We start from the raw sequence: 23440 nt of genomic DNA, 5'->3' as shown, positions 1-23440 counted from the left end.
AGGTCAAGAGGGCAACAATATTTTGATACTGACCTTTGTAATTATGTTAAAATCCTTTATGTTATTAATGGCTTTCTTTGAGGTCTCTTTTGACTCAAAGTAGTTAATGAATTAAATGTAGTAGTAGTGTTAAAGTAGACTAGTTAATTGCCAAATTCAGACTGAAATTGAAGAAAGTGGAGAAAACCACTAGACCATTCAGGTATGACCTAAATAAAATCCCTTATGACTATACAGTGGAAGTGAGAAATAGATTTAAGAGACTAGATCTGATAGACAGAGTGCCTGATGAACTAGGGGTGGAGGTTCGTGACACTGTACAGGAGACAGGAATCAAGACCATCCCCAAGAAAAAGAAATGCAAAAAAGCAAAATGGCTGTCTGAGGAGGCCTTACAAATAGCTGTGATAAGAAGGAAAGCGAAAAGCAAAGGAGAAAAGGAAACATATACCCATTTGAATGCAGAGTTGCAAAGAGTAGCAAGGAGAGATAAGCAAGCCTTCGTCAGCGATCAATGCAAAGAAATAGAGGAAAACAATAGAATGGGAAAGACTAGAGATCTCTTCAAGAAAATTAGAGATACCAAGGGAACATTTCATGCAAAAATGGGCACAATAAAGGACAGAAACGGTATGGACCTAACAGAAGCAGAAGATATTAAGAAGAGGTGGCAAGAATACACAGAAGAACTGTACAAAAAAGAGCTTCACGACCCAGATAATCATGATGATGTGATCACTGACCTAGAGCCAGACATCCTGGAATGTGAAGTCAAGTGGGCCTTAGGAAGCATCACTACGAACAAAGCTAGTGGAGGTGATGGAATTCCAGTTGAGTGATTTCAAATCCTGAAAGATGATGCTGTGAAAGTGCTGCACTCAATATGCCAGCACATTTGGAAAACTCAGCAGTGGCCACAGGACTGGAAAAGGTCAGTTTTCATTCCAATCCCAAAGAAAGGCAATGCCAAAGAATGCTCAAACTACTGCACAATTGCACTCATCTCACACACTAGTAAAATAATGCTCAAAATTCTCCAAGCCAGGCTTCAGCAATACGTGAACCGTGAACTTCCAGATGTTCAAGCTGGTTTTAGAAAAGGCAGAGGAACCAGAGATCAAATTGCCAACATCTGCTGGATCATGGAAAAAGCAAGAGAGTTCCAGAAAAACATCTACTTCTGCTTTATTGACTATGCCAAAACCTTTGACTGTGTGGATCACACTAAACTGTGGGAAATTCTGAAAGAGATGGGCATACCAGACCACCTGACCTGCCTCTTGAGAAACTTGTATGCAGGTCAGGAAGCAACAGTTAGAACTGGACATGGAACAATAGACTGGTTCCAAATAGGAAAAGGAGTATGTCGAGGCTGTATATTGTTACCCTGCTTATTTAACTTATATGCAGAGTACATCATGAGAAATCCTGGGCTGGAAGAAGCACAAGCTGGAATCAAGATTGCCGGGAGAAATATCAATAACCTCAGATATGCAGATGACACCACCCTTATGGCAGAAAGCGAAGAAGAACTAAAGGCCCTCTTGATGAAAGTGAAAGAGGAGAGTGAAAAAGTTGGCTTAAAACTCAACAATCAGAAAACGAAGATCATGGCATCCGGTCCCATCACTTCATGGGAAATAGATGGGGAAACAGTGGAAACAGTGGCTGTCTTTATTTTTCTGGGCTCCAAAATCACTGCAGATGGTGATTGCAGCCATGAAATTAAAAGACGCTTACTCCTTGGAAGGAAAGTTATGACCAATATAGACAGCATATTAAAAAGCAGAGACATTACTTTGTCAACAAAGGTCCATCTAGTCAAGGCTATGGTTTTTCCAGTAGTCATATATGGATGTGAGAGTTGGACTCTGAAGAAAGCTGAGCGCCGAAGAATTGATGCTTTTGAACTGTGGTGTTGGAGAAGACTCTTGAGAGTCCCTTGGATGGCAAGGAGTTCCAACCAGTCCATCCTAAAGGAGATCAGTCCTGGGTGTTCATTGGAAGGACTGATACTAAAGCTGAAACTCCAATACTTTGGCCACCTGATACGAAGAGATGACTCATTTGAAAAGACCCTGATGCTGGGAAAGATTGGGGGCAGGAGGAGAAGGGGACAAAGGATGAGATGGTTGGATGGCATGACTGACTCGATGGACATGCTTTTGGGTGAACTCTGGGAGTTGGTGATGGACAGAGAGGCCTGGCATGCTGCGATTCATGGGGTTGCAAAGAGTTGGACACGACTGAGTGACTGAACTGAACTGAGTTTGATTAAGAAGACATCCCACTCCTTTATGTAATACTTTGAAATGTGTATGCAGCTGGTTTTTTCTTAAATTTTTATTGTGAAATAATTCCAAACTTACATTCAAGTTGCAAGTATAGTACCAACAGGTCCATATACTTTTCATTTAGATTCCCTAATTATTTGTATCATTTTATCATTCTCTATTTATTATTATTACTATTTTTTTGGTTGTACCACGAGCTTGCAGGATCTTAGTTCCCCTGACCAGGGATTGAAACTGCATGCATGGATAGTCAGGGAACTCCCTCATTCTCTCTTTTAAAAAAATATGTTTTATTACTTTTTTCCAAACTAATCTTAAGTTGTAAACATGATAGGCCCATTGCTCCCAAATAGTTCAGTGTGTATTTCATAAAAAAGACATAGATACTTTCATATATAATCAGTGCTACCATCAAAATCAGAAAATGGACATTTTTAAAATACTTCCATCTAACCCACAGACTCTATTTGTTTCTTGGGTGTCTTTTTGGTGATTTTGTTTTGTTTTTGTTGGAGTATAGTTGCCTTACAAAGCTGTGTTAGTTTCAGGTGTACCACAAACTCCATTTGAATTTCACCAATGGTACAATAATGTTTTTTATAGCAATCAGTTAGTTAATAAATAAAATACACTTTTTCTTCTGGTCCAGGATCCAATCCAAGATTATGTGTTATACTTAGCTGTCACATCTTTTTAGTTTTGCTCAATCTAGAACATTTTTTCAGTTTTTCCTTGTCTTTCATGACTTAGACCTTTTTAGAGTACAGGTCATTTGTTTTGTAGACTGTCTCTCAATATGGGCTGTTTGATATTTCCTTATGAGTAGATCCACTTATGAATTCTGGGGCAAAAATATAATAGAAGTAATGTCACATTTTTCTCAGTTTATCATATCAGGAGGTACATTAAATTGTCCTATTACTAGTGATGTTACCTTTAATCACTTGTTAAGGTGATATCTATCAGATTTCTTTACTAAAAAGTTACTATTTTCCCTTTGTTATAAATGAATATTTTGTGGGGAGATACTTTGAGACTATGTAAATATTCTATTTCAATGATGATTTTCTAATTCTACCCTTTATTAGTTAGCATTCTTCTATAAGGAGCAGCTTTCTTTTCTTCTCTATTTATTTATAAAAATATGGTATAAAAATATGAATTTCTATTTTACAAACAATTATATGTTGCTATAGGAACTAAAAAGCCTCTTGATGAAAGTGAAAGTGGAGAGTGAAAAAGTTGGCTTAAAGCTCAACATTCAGAAAACGAAGATCATGGCATCCAGTCCCATCACTTCATGGGAAATAGATGGGGAAACAGTGGAAACAGTGTCAGACTTTATTTTTCTGGGCTCCAAAATCACTGCAGATGGTGACTGCAGCCATGAAATTAAAAGACGCTTACTCCTTGGAAGGAAAGTTATGACCAACCTAGATAGCATATTGAAAAGCAGAGACGTTACTTTGCCAACAAAGGTTTGTCTAGTCAAGGCTATGGTTTTTCGTGTGGTCATGTATGGATGTGAGAGTTGGACTGTGAAGAAGGCTGAGCGCCAAAGAATTGATGCTTTTGAACTGTGGTGTTGGAGAAGACTCTTGAGAGTCCCTTGGACTGCAAGGAGATCCAACCAGTCCATTCTGAAGGAGATCAGCCCTGGGATTTCTTTGGAAGGAATGATGCTAAAGCTGAAACTCCAGTACTTTGGCCATCTCATGCGAAGAGTTGACTCATTGGAAAAGATTCTGATGCTGGGAGGGATTGGGGGCAAGAGGAGAAGGGGACGACAGAGGATGAGATGGCTAGAAGGCATCACTGACTCAATGGACACGAGTCTGAGTGAACTCCGGGAGTTGGTGATGGACAGGGAGGCCTGGCATGCTGGGATTCATGGGGTCGCAAAGAGTCGGACACGACTGAGTGACTGATCTGATCTGATCTGATCTGATCATTATTTTGATGTTCAAATTTTCTCAGATTTTGTCAATGAGAACCACTTCAGGGTAGTTCCTATGTCCTTTTGACACGCCCTTGTCATTTTGGGGATACTTTCTTACTTTCTGGCATAATAAGATATCCCAGACTCATCTTGTCTTTTTCCTTTTCCTGGGTCTACAATCAGCCCTTTCTCTCCATTTACTGGAGAATAATATTTAAAGCACCAAGATCTGGGAACTAGGTATGTTCACTGATGCTAAGATGTTAATGTTGCTAGGCTCCCACAGTGGACAGAGATAGAAAATTTTATATATATAATAAGTAGTAGCAGATTTACCATAAAGCAAATTAGAAATAAACATCAAGGCCCATCATTTACATGGTTCCCTCCCAAGGCAATATGTTCATATGGTCATATATTTTTGCAGAATTTGAAAATAATTAAGACACTCTCTTTCCGTTTTGACTTCTCCATCATACCTGCCTTTTTGTAGAGTGGCATTTGAGAGGCTGCAGGTATTATGGGGGTTGGGCTAAGGGGGAGTTACAGTGGGAATATATTTTTTAAAACCATTTTACTGAGATCTGATTTTACTGACACACAAAAAGCTATCCATATTTAATGTGTACAGCTTGATGAGTTTACAAGTAAGTACATACCCATGAAACCATTACCACAATCTGTGTCTTACACATATTCATCACCTCCAAAAGTTCCCTCCTCCTTTCTTTTTTGTTTATGAGGCTGATGATGACCATAAAAACACCTAATATAAGATCTACCTTAACAAGTATTTTAGTACACAGTATATGGTATTTTTAGCTATAGACACTATGCTGAAGTAGTAGATATCTAGGGCGTACTCATTTTATATGACCGCAACTTTGCGGAAGTGAGGCTACTTTTAGTTGGGGTTAATGTCATATGTTTATGCTGTTTGCAGTCACCTGGGATTATAATTATAACTACCTAGAAGGCATAGGAATAGTTTGCATTACTACTCACTGTGCCATCTCACCTGGCACCATGGCATGAAAACGCAGGCTCAGAAGTCATATCATGATTTGAATGTGTAACCCATGATATGAATGATCACTTGGCAGTATGTGATTCATACAGGAGAAGTAAGGTTGAAATCTACACAACTAGAAGCTAATCTGTAGAAAATTCTCCCAGATCTTACAGGTCATGTATGAGAGAAACTTGACAGAATTTTCTTATTTTCATTAAAAAACTGTAAATTTACAGTTATATGATATTAATAATGAAGATTTGTGTTGATGAACAAAACTTTTCAAAATTATCAATAATAATAAAAACAAAATTTGAACCATCATGCTAGACAGAGGAAAGATTGAATTATCTTTCTGTTTTCTTCATGGAAATTTATATTATCAATATAAAATCTTTGTCATGTGAAAAGATGATCAAAGAGTATGCAGCTTTAAAAGTGGGAAATTGTAGATATGTCATGCAGTTAACATAAACAGCATGTTATTTTTATGGATTTTGTAATGTTAGTGCTATTTCAGCTTTTACAAATTTATGATTTGTTGTGATGTCTAAATTCTAAGTAAATATTTAATTACTCAATTTTGTATTGACATTTTTGGGTATTTTTTGTATTGACATCTTTTTCTTAAGATAGCCCTGCAAGTGCAAGTAAGTGCAAGTGTTAGTTGTTCAGTCACGTCTGACTCTGCGAACCCGTGGAACGTAGCCCACCAGGCTCCTTTGTCCATGGGATTCTCCAGGTAAGAATACTGGAGTGGGTTGCCATGCTCTCCTCCAGGGGATCTTCCTGACCCAGGGATCGAACCCAGGTCTCCTGCATTGCAGGCGGATTCTTTACCCTCTGAGCCACCAGGGAACCCCCCCAAATAGCCCTACAAATTGTGTAAACTGTAAGGTTCAGGAAACCTAGATGGACATCTGATAACATGGCAGGAGGTAGATATTCAACAGATATTTCTTGAGGGAGTGAAGGAGTGAAGAAAGCATAGTTATAGGCAATCTTCCTGGGTACAGAAGGCATTGAGGGGAAATGCCAGTTTGCAGCTGGGTCAGGGTGGTGGCAACTACAGGCGAAGGGAGTCTTAGCTTGAGATCTCTGGTGGATGGGGAACTGTGCCTATGTAGGAGTTATTGCCTCCTTACCACCTTGTTAAGAGGTTTTGGAGATATCTGAGTTAGGTGAGAAGTGGGGAATGATTTTGCAGGGGTACACAGTAGGGGGGAATCCATACTCTGGATCCATTCTCTTGTCCTGGCTATTATCTCTACCTTTGGTAATGAGGTTTCTGCCAGGAAAATATGGGTCTGACTCATAGTTTCTTTGTTAATAGGGACATTACCATATGATTTTTTCCAAATAGTGAATTACAATAAAAGGACATCCATTTCTAGTTATTTGCAGTTTCAACAGAGAAAAATAAAGGCCCCAAATTTTACACTATTCTGAGCTCACAGAGACAGGAGAGAAACTAGCAATACTATGGAAAATGGATTCATAAATCATTATCTTTTTTTTATTTGCAATTAAACCATACCTGTGATAATATTGAGAACAAATAATTTGATTTGGGTTTTGATCTTTTCAAAGTCAGTCATGTTTGCCTCTATTTTTTTCAGGTGGATTGTTTGGAGTATTTAAAGTCCTCCAAGGGAAAACAACAAAAAACTAGGTAAAAGCCTTGCATCTTCATTATCAAATCACTTAATTTATTTTTCAAATATCCATAGATACGAAGTAGTCCACAAACAATCAGCCTTTATCCAGACACAGTGAAGACAAAGAAAATGTTGTTTTCCATAGAAGGTAAAATGGAAGGTTGCAAAGGATAAGACATTATGTTTCACTAATTATAATTTTTGGATAAAATGAATCATGAAATCATCGTATATGTATTATTTAGCACTAGGTTATCAATCTGGAGAAGGCAATGGCGATCCACTCCAGTACTCTTGCCTGGAAAATCCCATGGACTGTGCCTGGTAGGCCGCAGTCCATGGGGTCACTAAGAGTCGGACACAGCTGAGCGACTTCACTTTCACTTTTCACTTTCACGCATTGGAGAAGGAAATGGCAACCCACTCCAGTGTTCTTGCCTGGAGAATCCCAGGGACGGGGGAGCCTGGTGGGCTGCTATCTATGGGGTCGCACAGAGTCGGACATGACTGAAGTGACTTAGCAACAGCAGCAGCAGCAGCAGGTTACCAATCACTGTGTATTTTTAAATTATAAAAATGCTTCATTGGGACAATTGAAATAAACACAAGGAACACAGATATCTCCCTTTTACATTTGAAATATGTGTAAATGAAAAGGTGATATAAAAATATCTAGGACAATTTTGATTAAAAAAAACAATCCATAATCCCTGTGACCTATGAGTAATATTTTAATTTTTGTCTATTATTTTTGAAAACTTTTTATTCATATGCATCAGTTTCTAGATCATTGCAATCATTATGTATCTATTATTTTATAGTTTGAAATTTTCACTTGGCATTCTGTGTTAAATATACATGCTACCATGTTTCCACAGTCTTCAAAATGATCCTATTAATGACTGGGTAACCTCCCAGTGAGTAAATGTATCCTTCTTTATTAAGTCATTCTCCCATGGTGGTGAGTGGTAGGTAATGTGAGCTCTCAGAATGGTGTGTCCCCTTCTCCTGTGGAAGGAAGAGAGGAGGGTGGGGTAGGAAAAATTAAACATAGTGAGAAAATTATTATATTATGACTCAAATTGATTTCTCCCTATTATAAAAGTAATATATGCTAATTATGGAAAAAGTAAGAAATCCAAGTGTATATTAATAGGAAAATAAAAATCACCTATAATGTGGCTGCTTGGTGGTCATCCTAACTCCAACAGAAAGAATGGCCAAGTCTTGATTATTCAGGAGTGGCTACATTTCAGACCATCACTTTTTAAATAAACCACAGAAGGGAACAAAAGCTAGTCTTGTCATTTTTTAGACATATTTCATTTACACGCCAAACACCCCCCACCCTCACCTCCTGGTGTTTGGGATAGGGTTTGAATATTTTCAGAAATTACAACTACTCCCAAAGCATGAATATTTATTAACCATTAAGATGAATGAAAAAGGAAAATAGAAAGCCTTAATAATTCTCGGGAGAGAGGGGCATAAATTCTGAAAAACTAATTTTTTAAAAAAAGGTTAAAACTACTGGATTTATATTTGGAATAAGAGTTCCACTTCCTAAAGGAACTTCATTGAAGGGAACAATCCTCTTTTATTAAAAAATTTTTTTTTATTGAAGTATAACTGATTTTAAATGTGTTGGTTTCAGGTGTACAGCAAAGTAATTCAGTTAAACATATATTTCATACATATAATGCATATATATTCTTTTTTCAGATTCTTTCCTCATATAGGTTATTATATAATATTGAGTGAGTTCCTTGTGGTGTACAGTAGAACCTTGTTGTTTATCTATTTTATATGCAGTAGTATGTATATGTTATTCTCAAATTCCTAACTTATCCCTCCCCCCCTCCAAATGCTCACTAGCCCCTTTATATAAATAAAGTAACCATAACTTTATTTCCTATGTCTGTGAGTCTGTTTTATAAAAATGTTCATTTGTATCATCTTTTTTAGATTTCACATGAGTGATATCATATAATATTTGTCTCTCTCTCTGATTTACCTCCGGAAAAGGCAATGGCACCCCACTCCAGTACTCTTGCCTGGAAAATCCCATGGACGGAGGAGCCTGGTAGGCTGCAGTCCATGGGGTCGCTAAGAGTTGGACATGACTGAGTGACTTCACTTTCTCTTTTCACTTTCATGCATTGGAGAAGGAAATGGTAACCCGCTCCAGTGTTCTTGCCTGGAGAATCCCAGGGACGGGGGAGCCTGGTGGGATGCCGTCTATGGGGTCGCACAGAGTAGGACACGACTGAAGTGACTTAGCTGACTTACCTCAGTTCAGTTCAGTTCAGTCGCTCAGTTATGTCCGACTCTTTGCGACCCCATGAATTGCAGCACGCCAGGCCTCCCTGTCCATCACCAACTCCCGGAGTTCACTCAGACTCATGTTCATCGAGTTAGTGATGCCATCCAGCCATCTCATCCTCTGTCGTCCCCTTCTCCTCCTGCCCCGAATCCCTCCCAGTATCAGAGTCTTTTCCAATGAGTCAACTCTTCACATGAGGTGGCCAAAGTATTGGAGTTTCAGCTTTAGCATCAGTCCTTCCAAAGAACACCCAGGGCTGATCTCCTTCAGAATGGACTGGTTGGATCTCCTTGCAGTCCAAGGGACTCTCAAGAGTTTTCTCCAACACCACAGTTCAAAAGCATCAATTCTTTGGCGCTCAGCCTTCTTCACAGTCCAACTCTCACATCCATACATGACCACAGGAAAAGCCATAGCCTTGACTAGATGGACCTTTGTTGGCAAAGTAACGTCTCTGCTTTTGAATATGCTATCTAGGTTGGACATAACTTTCCTTCCAAGGAGTAAGCGTCTTTTAATTTCATGGCTGCAGTCACCATCTGCAGTGATTTTGGAGCCCCCAAAAATAAAGTCTGACACTGTTTCCACTGTTTCCCCATCTATTTCCCATGAAGTGGTGGGACCCGATGCCATGATCTTCGTTTTCTGAATGTTGAGCTTTAAGCCAACTTTTTCACTCTCTACTTTCACTTTCATCAAGAGGCTTTTTAGTTCCTCTTCACTTTCTGCCATAAGGGTGGTGTCATCTGCATATCTGAGGTTATTGATATTTCTAAACTCTAGGTCCATCCATGTTGCTAGAAATGGCATTATTTAATTCTTTTTTTATGGCTGAATAATACTCCATTGTATATACGTATGCCACATCATTTTTTATACATTCTTCTTGTCAATGGACAGTTACATTGTTTCCATGTCTTGGCTATTGCAAATGAACATTGGGGTGCTGCAATGAACATTGGGGTGCCTGTATATTTTCAAATTATTATTTTCTCTGAATATATACCAAGGAGTGGGATCGCAGGATCATATGGTAGCTCTATTTTTAGTTTTTTAAGGAGCCTCCATACTGTTCTCCATGGTGGCTGTACCAATTCTCATTCCTACCAAATGTGTAGGAGGGTTCCCTTTTCTCCACACCCTTTCCTAATATTGACCATTCTGACTGGTTGTGAGGTGATACCTCATTGTAGTTTTAATTTGTATTTCTCTAATAATTAGCAACGTTGAGCATCTTTTCACGTTCCTGTTGTCCACCTGTACATCTTCTTTGGAGCAAGGTTTATTTAGAGCTTCTGCCCGTCTTTTGATTGAAGGACAACCCTCTTTAAATGGCTGAGTTGCATATACCTTATGAGCCAAACTTACCTTTCAACTTTTCTTTTTTTTTTTTTTTTCCTTTTTTCTTTTTATTTATTTATTTATTTTATTTTTAAACTTTACAATATTGTATTGGTTTTGCCATACATCAACATGAATCTGCCATGGGTGTACACGTGTTCCCCATCCTGAACCTCCCTTCCACCTCCCTCCCTGTACCATCCCTCTGGGTCATCCCAGTGTACCAGCCCCAAGCTTCCTGTATCCTGCATCAAACCTGGACTGGCGATTCATTTCTTATATGATATTATACATGTTTCAATGCCATTCTCCCAAATCATCCCACCCTCTCCCTCTCCCACAGAGTCCAAAAGACTGTTCTATACATCTGTGTCTCTTTTGCTGTCTTGCATACAGGGTTATCATTACCATCTTTCTAAATTCCATATATATGCGTTAGTATACTGTATTGGTGTTTTTCTTTTTTTTTTTTAATTGTTTAGTTTTTATTTCATAATCATAAATTTAACTTTGCAATCCAGCTAAACTTGGAGGGGGATAAGGAAAATATGGAACCCAAAGAACTGTAGCAAGAGCACAAAGATTATAGGATATTTCAAGCAGATGGGGTGAAGGGGTGCTCTCCTGGGCTACAGAAGGAATGGTCTGGTGCTTAAGTAAAACACAAGTCAAATTTATTAGATTTGTCCACAGTCAGCAATGGTGATCTTCTTGCTGGTCTTGCCATTCCTGGACCCAAAACGCTCCATGGCTTCCACAATATTCATGCCCTCTTTCACCTTGCCAAAGACCACATGCTTGCCATCCAACCACTCAGTCTTGGCAGTGCAGATGAAAAACTGGGAACCATTTGTGTTGGGGCCAGCATTTGCCATGGACAAGATGCCAGGACCTGTATGCTTCAGAATGAAATTCTCATCATCAAATTTCTCGCCATAGATGGACTTGCCACCAGTACCATTATGGCATGTGAAGTCACCACCCTGGCACATAAATCCCGGAATTATTCTGTGAAAGCAGGAACCTTTATAACCAAATCCTTTCTCTCCAGTGCTCAGAGCACGAAAGTTTTCTGCTGTCTTTGGAACTTTGTCTGTAAACAGCTCAAAAGAGACACGGCCCAAGGGCTCGCCATCGACAGCGATGTCGAAGAACACGGTGGGGTTGACCATGGCTAGACAGCAAAGGAAGCTCCGGGGTGGCGGCGTCTGCAAGGCCTGTATTGGTGTTTTTCTTTCTGGCTTACTTTACTCTGTATAATCGGCTCCAGTTTCATCCACCTCATTAGAACTGATTCAAATATATTCTTTTTAATGGCTGAGTAATACTCCATTGTGTGTATGTACCACAGCTTTCTTATCCATTCATCTGCTGATGGACATCTAGGTTGCTTCCATGTCCTGGCTATTATAAACAGTGCTGCGATGAACATTGGGGGTACATGTGTCTCTTTCAATTCTGGTTTCCTCGGTGTGTATGCCCAGTAGTGGGATTGCTGGGTCATAAGGCAGTTCTATTTCCAGTTTTTTAAGGAATCTCCACACTCAACCCACTCAACTTTTCAGTGCAAGTCTCTCCTTGAGGCTGGGCAGAGAATTCTTATGAACTGTTGGCATGTGGGTGGAACAGTTCTTCACTGTAAGCTGCTTACTGCAAGGCATTTAGCACTGGCTTCTGTTTATTAACGCTAGAAGTGTCCCTTGTTCTGACAAAAATGCTCTGTCTCCATTTCTACAGGTCCCCTCAGGATTGGTGGGGTCAACTTTGGTTGCAGGCTACAGCTTTGGTTTTTAAAATACTAGACAAGGTGCACATATCTTGATGGGCAGCTGTAAATTGAGCAAGTTCTAATCTTTCCAGCAAATAATCTTGTCTACGGTAGAGAGATCATAGCAAATCACAATCTGATAATGAGCTAAAAAAAAAATGTGCAGGGCAAAAACAGATAAATCCCTCACTGTGTGAACAAGAAGTGGAGATTTGAAACTTATTTTATTTAGTACTGGAAAGACCTTTACCTTACAGTAATACCTTACTATTAACAATGCTTTGTGCAGAAAGTCCTTCCAACTGTTACTTGTTTCAATTTGGGATGCATCCCTGTAAATTAAAGACATTTATTATCTCAATTTCATGGATAGGAAACTGAGCTTCAGAAACCCAAGGTCATACAGGCAGGAAGAGACAAAGCTGGGACTCGAACCCAGGTCTTCAAATTTCTAGACTGTGCCTGATTTATCACATGACTCTTCATCATACTGGTTCTGGGAAATATGGAGAGAGGGCAGTGGATTGGGCACAATTGCTTCATAAAAGCTATTATATATGGCCAGGAGGATGAGGACTGTTAAGCCAAGACAAGAACAACTTAGGGAGTAAATTCTTTAGGAGCTTTAGCAATGAGAGATGAATGTTAAGTGAATCTCATTTTGACTAATGGGGTACTCAATAGCAATGAAACAGAACTGCAAAAACAAAACAAAGCAAAAATAAAACATACGGCCAAGTTTGATATTCACAAAGTAGTTCTGGACAGGGAAGAATGTTCAACATTCGGTAAGGTATCAAAAGAAATTGGGGAAACTTCTTTAGGTTTCTTCCTTAGGCTTCTTACTGAAGCCCAGTTGGATGTGTGTGGCTCATGATCTCATGTCTCCCATCAGTGAGAGAGGTGTCTATTGAGGTTTTTAGCATCACTCACAGAACTGCAGCGTATGGGAAGTATGAGTCTCTCCTACTGAATTTGACTTCTCTTTCCAGCTCTGTGATGAGTAAAGAGCCTGCAAGTGGCAGCGTGCTGCTGCAGCCCCAGCTCAACACCAGAGTCCAGGGTGAGAGTAGATCTGTGGGGCCGCCATGACACCCTTGGCGGCTGTAGAGAAGGATTTCTAGGCACCTCCACAGAAGTTGGCCTGGGAAGGGAGAAATTGACCGTTTCTCCTATATTCTCCCCTCCCATCTCACTGTGAGGGGAACTCAACTTGAAAGTGCTGGAAGTTCAGTTTTTTCATTGTATACCTGCCAAGAGAGGCTTCACCTCAAAATGATGGGAAGAAGCTCATAGCCTATGAATTGCTGTAACCGTGGAGCCAGGTGGAACATTCTTTCCTCTTGCCTCATTATGTAAATCTTAACCTGCAAAGTGGTGTGTGCATTCTTCTACTGTGAGGCATCAGAAGCTTTGATCAGTTTCTCAAAGAGGTCTGAGACAAAAAATGTATTTTCAAAAGCACTTAAAGCTTTGTATAGCTAACCACTAAAGAAAAGTAAATAAGAAGTGAGAAAAATAGCAAACACAGGGAAACTACAAAATGGCAGAAATTTCTGGAAGTCCCCACACCTGCCCTTGCCTTTCTTACAGGATAACCAGAAAGCCTTAAGCCTCTGTCTGTTCATGTGCCTTCCCTAGCTCTCCACATTTCTCTGGCAAATTTAACCTGTCATGTTTAAATTTCATGTTTTTATTTCAAGTTTGGCTGGGGGGCTTCAATATTTTTGCATGAACTTACTCATTAGGTTATGAAAATTCTGTTTGTAATTATGAAGCATTTCAAACATTCAAACTATATATAATATACCAGACACTTATGTACTCCCCAGGACAAAATAGACATTAACATTTAAAGACTACAACATTTTAAGACTACAACATTTTGTAAAGAAACAGAATGGCATAAATACATATTTCCCATTCTTGTAACCACCAATCAGGAAATTGGTGAGCATCATTCTCATGTATATTTCCTGTTATATGCATGTGTCTCCACAAAACAGTAGAGCTCCAAACTGTTTTCCACAGTGGCCGAACCAATTTACATTCCCACCAACAGTGTATAAGGGAGAACAGAAAATCTTTTTTTTTTTTTTAAAAAAAAGAGGGATAAAAATGTTTTAATTGTTGAGATACACTGGTAAATTGAATGATTTACATTGTAGGACTAAATGGATACACAAGGTAATTATCAAACACTAACCATCAATGACAAGTCCTTGAAAATAGTGTAGAATTAATGTGATAAGATGCTCTGATCACACAGAGGTAGAACAGGAGACTTGATAGCTATGAAGTATTTGTAGTTATTAATCCATAAGCCTTTGGCTTATGTATTAATGTATAAAAGAAAACAGGAAGTTAATCAAAATGTACACATGGCATGCAAACCTGAGCAGCTGAAGTATTGCCGTGTAATATGTTGTTCCCAATAAATAAACTCCTCTGACATTTAAATAAAGCTGAAAGCCAAATAGTAAAAAAAGGAAAGAGACAGTAATATGGGCTTCCCTGATAACTCAGCTGGTAAAGAATCCACCTGCAATGCAGGAGACCCCAGTTCAATTCCTAGGTCAGGAAGATCTGCTGGAGAAGGGATAGTCTACCCACTCTGTTATTGTTGGGCTTTCCCGTGACTCAGCGGATGGGGTCGCAAGTGTCAGAGATGACTGAGCGACTTTCACTTTCAAGAATCAGTTTAGCAATCTTACAGCTGAAAATTAACATGAAGTAGAAATAGTGAAAGATAACAGACAGATATATTACTTTGGGTAATTCATTAATAATGCCTTTTTATTTTAAATTGTATTAAATTATAGATTATTTAAATTATATTATTTTAAGTTATAAATAGACAAAGAATTTTGTTATATACAAACCATTAAAAAAGTATCAGTGAAAAGACATGATCTTCATGAGCTGTGGGGATGGTCAGGTGAGAACCCAGGTGGGGCACAGCATCTGGCTGGGCAAGAACCCTTCATAAACTTGTCTTCCACAGAAAGTTCCATATATGAGTGTGTTGTTTAGCCAATTCCTTTCTAGAACCACAACATTCAATATGTACCCATGGTTTTAACTATAAGAATTTACAGGAGAGGGGGTGGTGACTGTTTAGAATTTTGTTGGAAATGTCTGTTCTCATTACAAAATCCCACGAAAGAAAAATTCCATCCAGATTTTCATGAGCAGGCTCTCAATGAGTATCAGTCATGATATTATTTTCTTTTATTTTTTTCACACAATCTTTGTTTGATTGGACACCATATTGACAGCTTCAGATGGCAGACCAACATACACCCACCATAGTTTCTTCTCTTGTCCTCTTCTGTTATCGATTCTTCTGTTGCATCCTTAGCTGCTCCTGCAGGGTCTTGGCCCTTGCCCACGCTGGTGGCAGTGGAGTTCCTGCAGCCACCAGAAAGTCTTTGTCATGAAGATTTTACTGCTGCTTCTGCTGTCTCTTTAACACCCATGAAGCTGGTGATTCAGCAGGAGAATGGAAGTTCTCAGTCATTATTGTTTCAAGTATTTCTTCTGTTTCTTTCTTTTTTTCTATTATGTGTGTATTACATCTTTTCTTGTATATCTTGTTGTCCCACAGTCCTTGTATATCTTGTTCCTTTTTGTTAATTTTCAGTGTTTGTTCTGTTTGATTTTGGTTTTGGAGGTTTCTACCAAGATACCCTCAAGCTCAGAGCGTCTTTCCTTGGCTGTGTCCAGTCTACGAATAAACACATCAGAGGTACTCCATTTCCTCTAGTGTTTTTGATTCCTTGAATTTCTTCTTGGTTCTCTCTCTTTTTTAAAATATATATATTTTATTGAAGTATAGTTGACTTACAATGTTTCAGATACACAGCTAGGTGATTCAGTTCCTTGGTTCTCTCTTATGATTTCTATTTCTCTGCTTGCATTCTCTACCTATTCTTGCATGCTGTCTACATTATCCATTGGTGCTCTTAGCATGCTAATCATGTACTTAGTCACTCAGTTGTGTCTGACTCTTTGTGACCCCATGGACTGTAGCCCGCCAGGCTCCTCTGTCCATGAGGATTCTCCAGGCAAGAATACTGGAGTGAGTTTCCATGCCTTCCTCCAGGGGATCTTCCCAACCCAAGGATCAAACCTAGGTCTCCTGCACTGCGGGTGGATTGTTTACCATCTGAGCTACCAGAAGCCTGTTTTAAATTCTTGGTCTGATAATTCCAGCATCCCTGCTGTGTTAGGTTCTTGTGCTTCCTTTGTTTCTTCAAATTGTATTTTCTGCCTTTTGGTGTGCCTTGTGATTTTTTCCTGATTGCCAGACATTATTTACTGGGTAAAAAGAACTGATATAAACAGATCTTTGGTAATGTGGTGCTGAGGTGTGGGGGAAAGGAGAACCATTCTTTTGTCCTATGATTAGGCCTCAGTCTTTCAGTGAGTCTGGACTGTGAATTTCACAAGAGATTCTCATATTTTTCTCTCATCTTAGGTGGAACAGAATGGCTAGAGTGGGCTAGAGTTGGGTATTTCCCTGCTCCCACCTGGAAGGCTAGAGCCAGCTAGAATGTCTCTTCCCCAGGTTAGTTAGGCTCTGATAATAGCCCACCAGATTAGGCTCTCATTAACTAGCTTCTTTTGACAACAGGCCTTATTAAGAATAGATTACTGTGAAAACAACTCAAATGTCCATTGAATGATGAATGGATAAATGAAATGTCTATTCTATGGAGTATTATACAGTAATAAAAAGTAATGAAGTACCGATTCATACTACAATATGGACATTTATACTAAGTGAAAGAATGCAGTCATAGGAGGTCACAGATTGAATAAATCCAATAACAAAAACTGTCCAGAATAAGCAAATTCACTGAAACAGAAAGGAGATTAATGTCCTATTCCTAGGGAATTGCAGGGGGAAATGGGGAGTGACTGTTCATTTTAGGGTGATGAATATGTTCTAGAATTGATTGAATTTGATTGTACAACTTTATGAATATTCAACAAAACATTGGATTATAAACTTAAAATATGTGAATTATATGGTATGTGAACTATATCTCAATAAAACTGTTTCCAAAAGTGCAAAATATGAATTGTGATTTTTGGGGATTACTTTGTGACCAGCGTTTTGAGCTGTGGTAAAACCAGACCACTGATGCAATTTGGCCGATTGAATAGACTTCCCTGGTGGCTCAGATGGTAAAGAATGTTTCTGCAATGTGGGAGACCTGGATTTGATCCCTGGGTCGAGAAGGTCCGCTGGAGAAGGGGATGGCTACCCACTCCAGTGTTCTTGCCTGGAGAATCCCATGGACAGAGGAGCCTGGCAGACTACAGTCCACAGGGTCACAAAGAGTCAGACACTAATGAGCAACTAACACTTTCACTTTTAACTTCACTTCTTGGCCTTTAAATTAGTTTGGGCATGTAAAAGAGTTGGAGAAATACTGGATTTGGTGACCACTCCAGAATTTTTATGTAGAAGAGGCTCTGGGAAGGGATCTTATTGGAAGGGGCTAGGACATTGAATTTGAGGCAATGTTTACATAGCATGCAAATTTTTTCATAAATTTTCTTTTTCTTGTGGTGGCACTGATGGGATGCTGGCTTTTAGAGATTATAGGAAGGAGATTAGACCTCTCTCTGCGCCCAGCTGCTGTTTGGTTTCACCATCACCTGACCTCTAAGCTGGGAGTTGGAATGTAAACTTTGTCTGACTAGTTCACCACTATATCTCTTGTACTTGCCATGTTAACAGGTTCACAATAAATGCTTATTGAATGAATACATGATGCTATCATTTCTTAGAAGTGATATGAAATGAATGATGGAGTTGTGGGGGCTCCAGTAAATTGTTCATCCTATTTTTGAAAAAAAATTGAGCAAAAAAATGAAGTGCCGTTTAAAGACTCTAATGTCACCTTTATTACTGTTAACTAATGGCTGTTAGAGGACATGGCTTGTATCTGAAGGCATGAACTATGAATGCTGAAACACAGAACTAGATATACTTACTGTGCTAGATTGTTGTAGTTATGGCCCCAATTTATTCATACCTTCCTAGGCAGTCCCTTCTTGTACTTACTCCGGGCTCAACTATGTGACTTTCTTTGGTCAATAGAACATTAGAAAATATGATGCAGGCAGATATTTAGAAAAAATTCTTGCATATTGAAGCTTTCCCCTTGTACTTCTGGGAAACCTATCAACATGAGACAATCTTGTGTTAGACTTCTGAAGGGTGAGAGTGGACAAAGGCCCCAGCTGTACCAGTTATCTCAGCTGTAGCAGATGAGACCCACACATGTGAGTGAAGCTATGGTAGACCAGTTAGCCCCAACTGAGCCAACCTAGGTTAGAAGATTCTGTCCAGCTAACCAATAGAATCATGAAGAATAATCTTTATGGTTTTAAGTACTATTGTGGGTTGAACTGTGTTTCCTAAAAAGACATATTGAAGTCCAAACTCCTGGTGACCTTATTTGGAAGTAAGGTATTGCAAATATAATTAAGATGTAAGATATAATGAGGTCATACTGGACTAGGATGGGCCCTTAGTACAATATGACTGGTGTCTTTATAAGAAAAGGAGAAGAAACACAGAGATAGACACAAAGGGAGAATACCATGTGACTATGGAGACAGAGATTGGAGTGATGTTTCTACAAGACAAAGAATGCTAAGTATTGCTGACTGTCACCAGAAGCTAGGCATGTGACAGATTCTCCCCTAGAGCCTTCAAGACAATGTGGCCTTGCTGACACTTGATTTTAGACTTCTAACCACCAGGCCTGTGAGAGGATAAATTTCTGTTGTTTTAAGCTACTGAGTTTGTGATACTGTATTACAACAGCCCTAGGAAACTAGTATAGCCACTAAATTTGGGGTTAGTTTGTTACATGGTAAAATTTAACAGATATACTTACCTGATCATTTATGGCTGCAAAGGACCAGATCCAATGTTCCTGCCCAGAGAAAATTTACACTATGAAAGAGCATTCTGTTAGAAAGTTTGATCTAAAAAAGAAAGAAGAGGCTTCTGGGCCTAGCATACCTTATTTATTCTCCCCAGATTCATTAAAGAGATGTCACTTCATCTATCCTGTAGTTTGGTTTGTGAAGAGGTGGAAGAGTCTAGGAATGCCACACTAATTGAACCTTTGAAAGGAAACATCCGGAACTGGGAAGAAACATCCCCCTTAGCAGTTATCTTATACTGAAAAGATGAAAAACTAGATTTGGTACTTTTAAAACTTATAAAGAAAACCAAGATTTATATAGGAAAATTGTGATAATGGGTGAATATCATACTTACAGCTTGATATATGATGTTCTACTCAAAATGGCTACAACATTTTACTTTTCCGTCAGCTAGTATGGATACACCAAATCCGAGGTCATGAATATTTAGCCTTATGTTTTTTATGAAAGACTTGCTTTTAGGTTTCTAATTCAGTTTGAGTTACTTTTTGTACATGCTGTGAGGTGGGAATCCGACTTGATTCTTTTGTATTCATCATCCAGAGGGGGGAAAACCCACACAAAGTTCATCATTTGGGTTCTGGTAGAACACTGAAGTGTATAAATGGGGTTATTTCCTATAATTCCTGAATATGTTTTAAAATGGCTGAGGACACATAATATTCTCTATAAAATTCACCTGTTATGCCAAATCCCCAAATAAACTGTTGCTACTGAAAGTGACTTGAGAGTGTGGGAGTCTTAACCAGCCATTTATACAAATTTGTAATAAAAACAATAGAATTTTGTAATAAAAACAATAGAATTCTATAACTTTTGTGCAAGTTGGAAATTAATTTGCATCTTGATAGATCTCACTGTATGGTTGGCTGAGTTATGTAACCTGCTGGAAGATGATTTTTTAAACCCCATGATTAGGGTTTTATTTACCTTAGGTCATAGGTCACATACCCTTTATTTACTACTAGAGGTTCTATGTGGGAGCTCCCAGACAGACTCTGTGAGTAGAAGACTAAGGATTTCTTTGGAGATAAATAAATGTCATAACTAATCCAACAGACCTTTCATGGATATTTACTATATTTAAATCACTGTGCTGGATTCAGGGACATGCAAAGACAGTGGGAAATTATTTTTATATTCAAGGAGCTGGTTCAGTTCAGTTCAGTCGCTCAGTCGTGTCCAACTCTTTGCAACCCCATGAATTGCAGCACGGCAGGCCTCCCTGTCCATCACCAACTCCCAGAGTTCACTCAAACTCATATCCATCGAGTCGGTGATGCCATCCAGCCATCTCATCCTCTGTTGTCCCCTTCTCCTCCTGCCCCCAACCCCTCCCAGCATCAGAGTCTTTTCCAATGAATCAACTCTTCTCATGAGGTGGCCAAAGTATTGGAGTTTCATCTTTAGCATCAGTCCTTCCAAAGAACACCCAGGGCTGATCTCCTTTAGAATGGACTGGTTGGATCTCCTTGCAGTCCAAGGGACTCTCAAGAGTCTTCTCCAGCACCACAGTTCAAAAGCATCAATTCTTTGGTGCTCAGCTTTCTTCACAGTCCAACTCTCACATCCATACATGACCACTGGAAAAACCATAGCCTTGACTAGACAGACCTTTGTTGGCAAAGTAATGTCTCTGCTTTTGAATATGCTATCTAGGTTGGTCATAACTTTCCTTCCAAGGAGTAAGCATCTTTTAATTTCATGGCTGCAATCACCATCTGCAGTGATTTTGGAGCCCAGAAAAATAAAGTCTGACACTGTTTCCACTATTTCCCAATCTATTTCCCATGAAGTGATGGGACCCGATGCCATGATCTTCGTTTTCTGAATGTTGAGCTTTAAGCCAACTTTTTCACTCTCCTCTTCCATTTTCATCAAGAGGCTTTTGAGTTCCTCTTCACTTTCTGCCATAAGGGTGGTGTCATCTGCATATCTGAGGTTATTGATATTTCTCCCGGCAATCTTGATTCCAGCTTGTGCTTCTTCCAGCCCAGCATTTCTCATGATGTACTCTGCATATAAGTTAAATAAGCAGGGTGACAATATACAGCCTTGACATACTCCTTTTCCTATTTGGAACCAGTCTGTTCTTCCATGTCCTGATTCAAAATATGAAATGTGTTTATAATACTATGCATATGTGCATGGTCAGTTGCTTCAGTCATGTCTGACTCTTTGTGACCCCATGGACAGAGCCCTCCAAGCTTCTCTGTCCATGGGATTATCCTGGCAAGATTATGGGAGTGGGTTGCCATTTCCTCCTTCAGAAGATCTTCCCAACCCAGGGATCGAATCCATGTCTCCCGAAGTTTCTGCATTGCAGGCAAATTCTTTACCACTGAGTCACCAGAAAAGCCCATAAACTACTATAGCACTAAGTTAAAAGTAGTTAAGTGATGTAGGAGAGTCACAAAAAAATTGAAGCCATCTACATATGTTAAATATGTACAATATGAGTACATTACATCCATATTTTCTCTGAAAAATTCAAATTAACACCTTTTTCACCTGTATGATAGTGCTCCTTTCTCTTTAGAAAATGTCATTGTTGGTACAATAAGTATATAGTCACTCATAAAAATTGATGAAAAGACAAATGAATTAGAGTGCTGAACAAGCACAATATGATTTCCTGGTGAAATAAATAAAGTAGCAACAAAAGGCAATTGTACAAATCTTTTTGCATTTCTATACACTAACAATGACCAATTCAAAAAGGAAATTAAGAAAAAATTTATTTATAATAGTATCAAAAAGCATAAAATTTTGAGGAATAAATTTAACCAAAGAGAAGACTTGTACACTGAAAACTACAAAATATTGCTGAAAATAACTCAAGAAAACCAAAATAAAGGGAAAGATACTTTGTATTCTCAGACTGGAAGACGTTATTAGGATGACAGCACTACCCAATGTGATCTACAGATTGCATATAATCCCTACCAAAATTCCAATAGTTTTTTGCAGAAAAAAAAATCCTAAAATTCTTATGGATTTTCAAGGGACCTTGAATAGCCAGGGTCAAAGAGGAAAAAAACTGGAAAACTAGTACTTTTTGATTTAAAACTTCCTACAAAGCAATAGCAAGGAAAACAGTGTGGAACTGGCATAAGGACAGATATATAGACCAGTGGACTAGAATAGAGAGACCAGGAATTAGCCCTCACCTCATATGGTCAATAGAATTTTGACAAGGGTGCTAAGGCCTTCAATGGGGAAAGGACAGTCTTTTCAACAAATGGTGCTGGGAAAACTGGATAGCCACATGCAAAAGAATTTGGACCCTTACCTTACACCATATACAAAAATTAACTCAAAGTGGATCAAAGACCTAAATATAAGAGCTAACACTATAAAACACGTAGAAGAAAACTTAGGGTGTAATTCTTCATGTATTTGGATTTGATAATGGATTCTTAATTATAACACCAAAAGCATGAGCAACAGAAAAAAACTTAGATAAATTGGATCTCAGCAAAATTGAGATCTTTTGTTTATCAAAGAACATTATCAACACTGTGAATACATAACCCTCAAAACAAGAGAAACCGTTTGCAAATCATATATCTGATAAGGGAGATGAAAACAACAACAAAAATAAACAACCCAGGTCAAAAATGAGTAAAGAAACTCTATGTCTATTCATAGACATGCCACCTAATGAAGATACACAAATGGTCAATAAGTACATGAAAAGATGCTCAATAGCACTAGTCATTAAGGAAGTGCAAATCAAAACCAAAATGAGATACCACTATCACATCCATTAGGATAACAATTATTAGAAGATTGGAAAATAACAATTGTCAGAGATATTGTAGAGAAATTAGAACCTTCGTGCACTGCTGGCAGGAGTGTGAAATATTGGCAGCTACTGTAGAAAACTGTTTGGCAGTTCATCAAAATTGTAAGCAGAGAATTTCCAGTAGAAGCCAGTAATTCAGTAATTCTACTTCTAGATCTATATCCAAAAGAATTGAAAGCAGATACTCAAACTTGTATACCAATGTTCATAGCAGTGTAACTCACAAGAGCCAAAAGGTGGAAGCAACCTATTTCCATCAATAGATGAATGGGTATAATCTGGCTGATAATATTTGTTGAATGTGGCAGATCTGCTGCTAAGT

The 23440-nt window shown here is 38.7% G+C and overlaps 1 protein-coding gene across 1 annotated transcript; it reads right to left on the bottom strand.

Moving 5' to 3' along the window:
* Positions 1-11027: 11027 nt before the first annotated feature.
* LOC112582096 (peptidyl-prolyl cis-trans isomerase A-like) lies at positions 11028-11754 on the bottom strand. The gene has a single exon (XM_044936887.1). It carries the CDS (start codon positions 11737-11739, stop codon positions 11245-11247), a length of 495 nt encoding a protein of 164 aa, XP_044792822.1. The 5' UTR covers positions 11740-11754; the 3' UTR covers positions 11028-11244.
* Positions 11755-23440: the final 11686 nt, after the last annotated feature.

This window comes from Bubalus bubalis, chromosome X, assembly GCF_019923935.1.
Source record: "Bubalus bubalis isolate 160015118507 breed Murrah chromosome X, NDDB_SH_1, whole genome shotgun sequence".
Lineage (NCBI taxonomy): Eukaryota > Metazoa > Chordata > Mammalia > Artiodactyla > Bovidae > Bubalus > Bubalus bubalis.
Note: the sequence above shows the minus strand (reverse complement) of the source record. Positions and strands in the feature narration are given on the sequence as shown.

What these genes read in the sequence shown, in the direction of transcription:
- LOC112582096 (XM_044936887.1), bottom strand. Translation starts at nt 11,739, where the DNA reads ATGGTCAACCCCACCGTGTTCTTCGACATCGCTGTCGATGGCGAGCCC.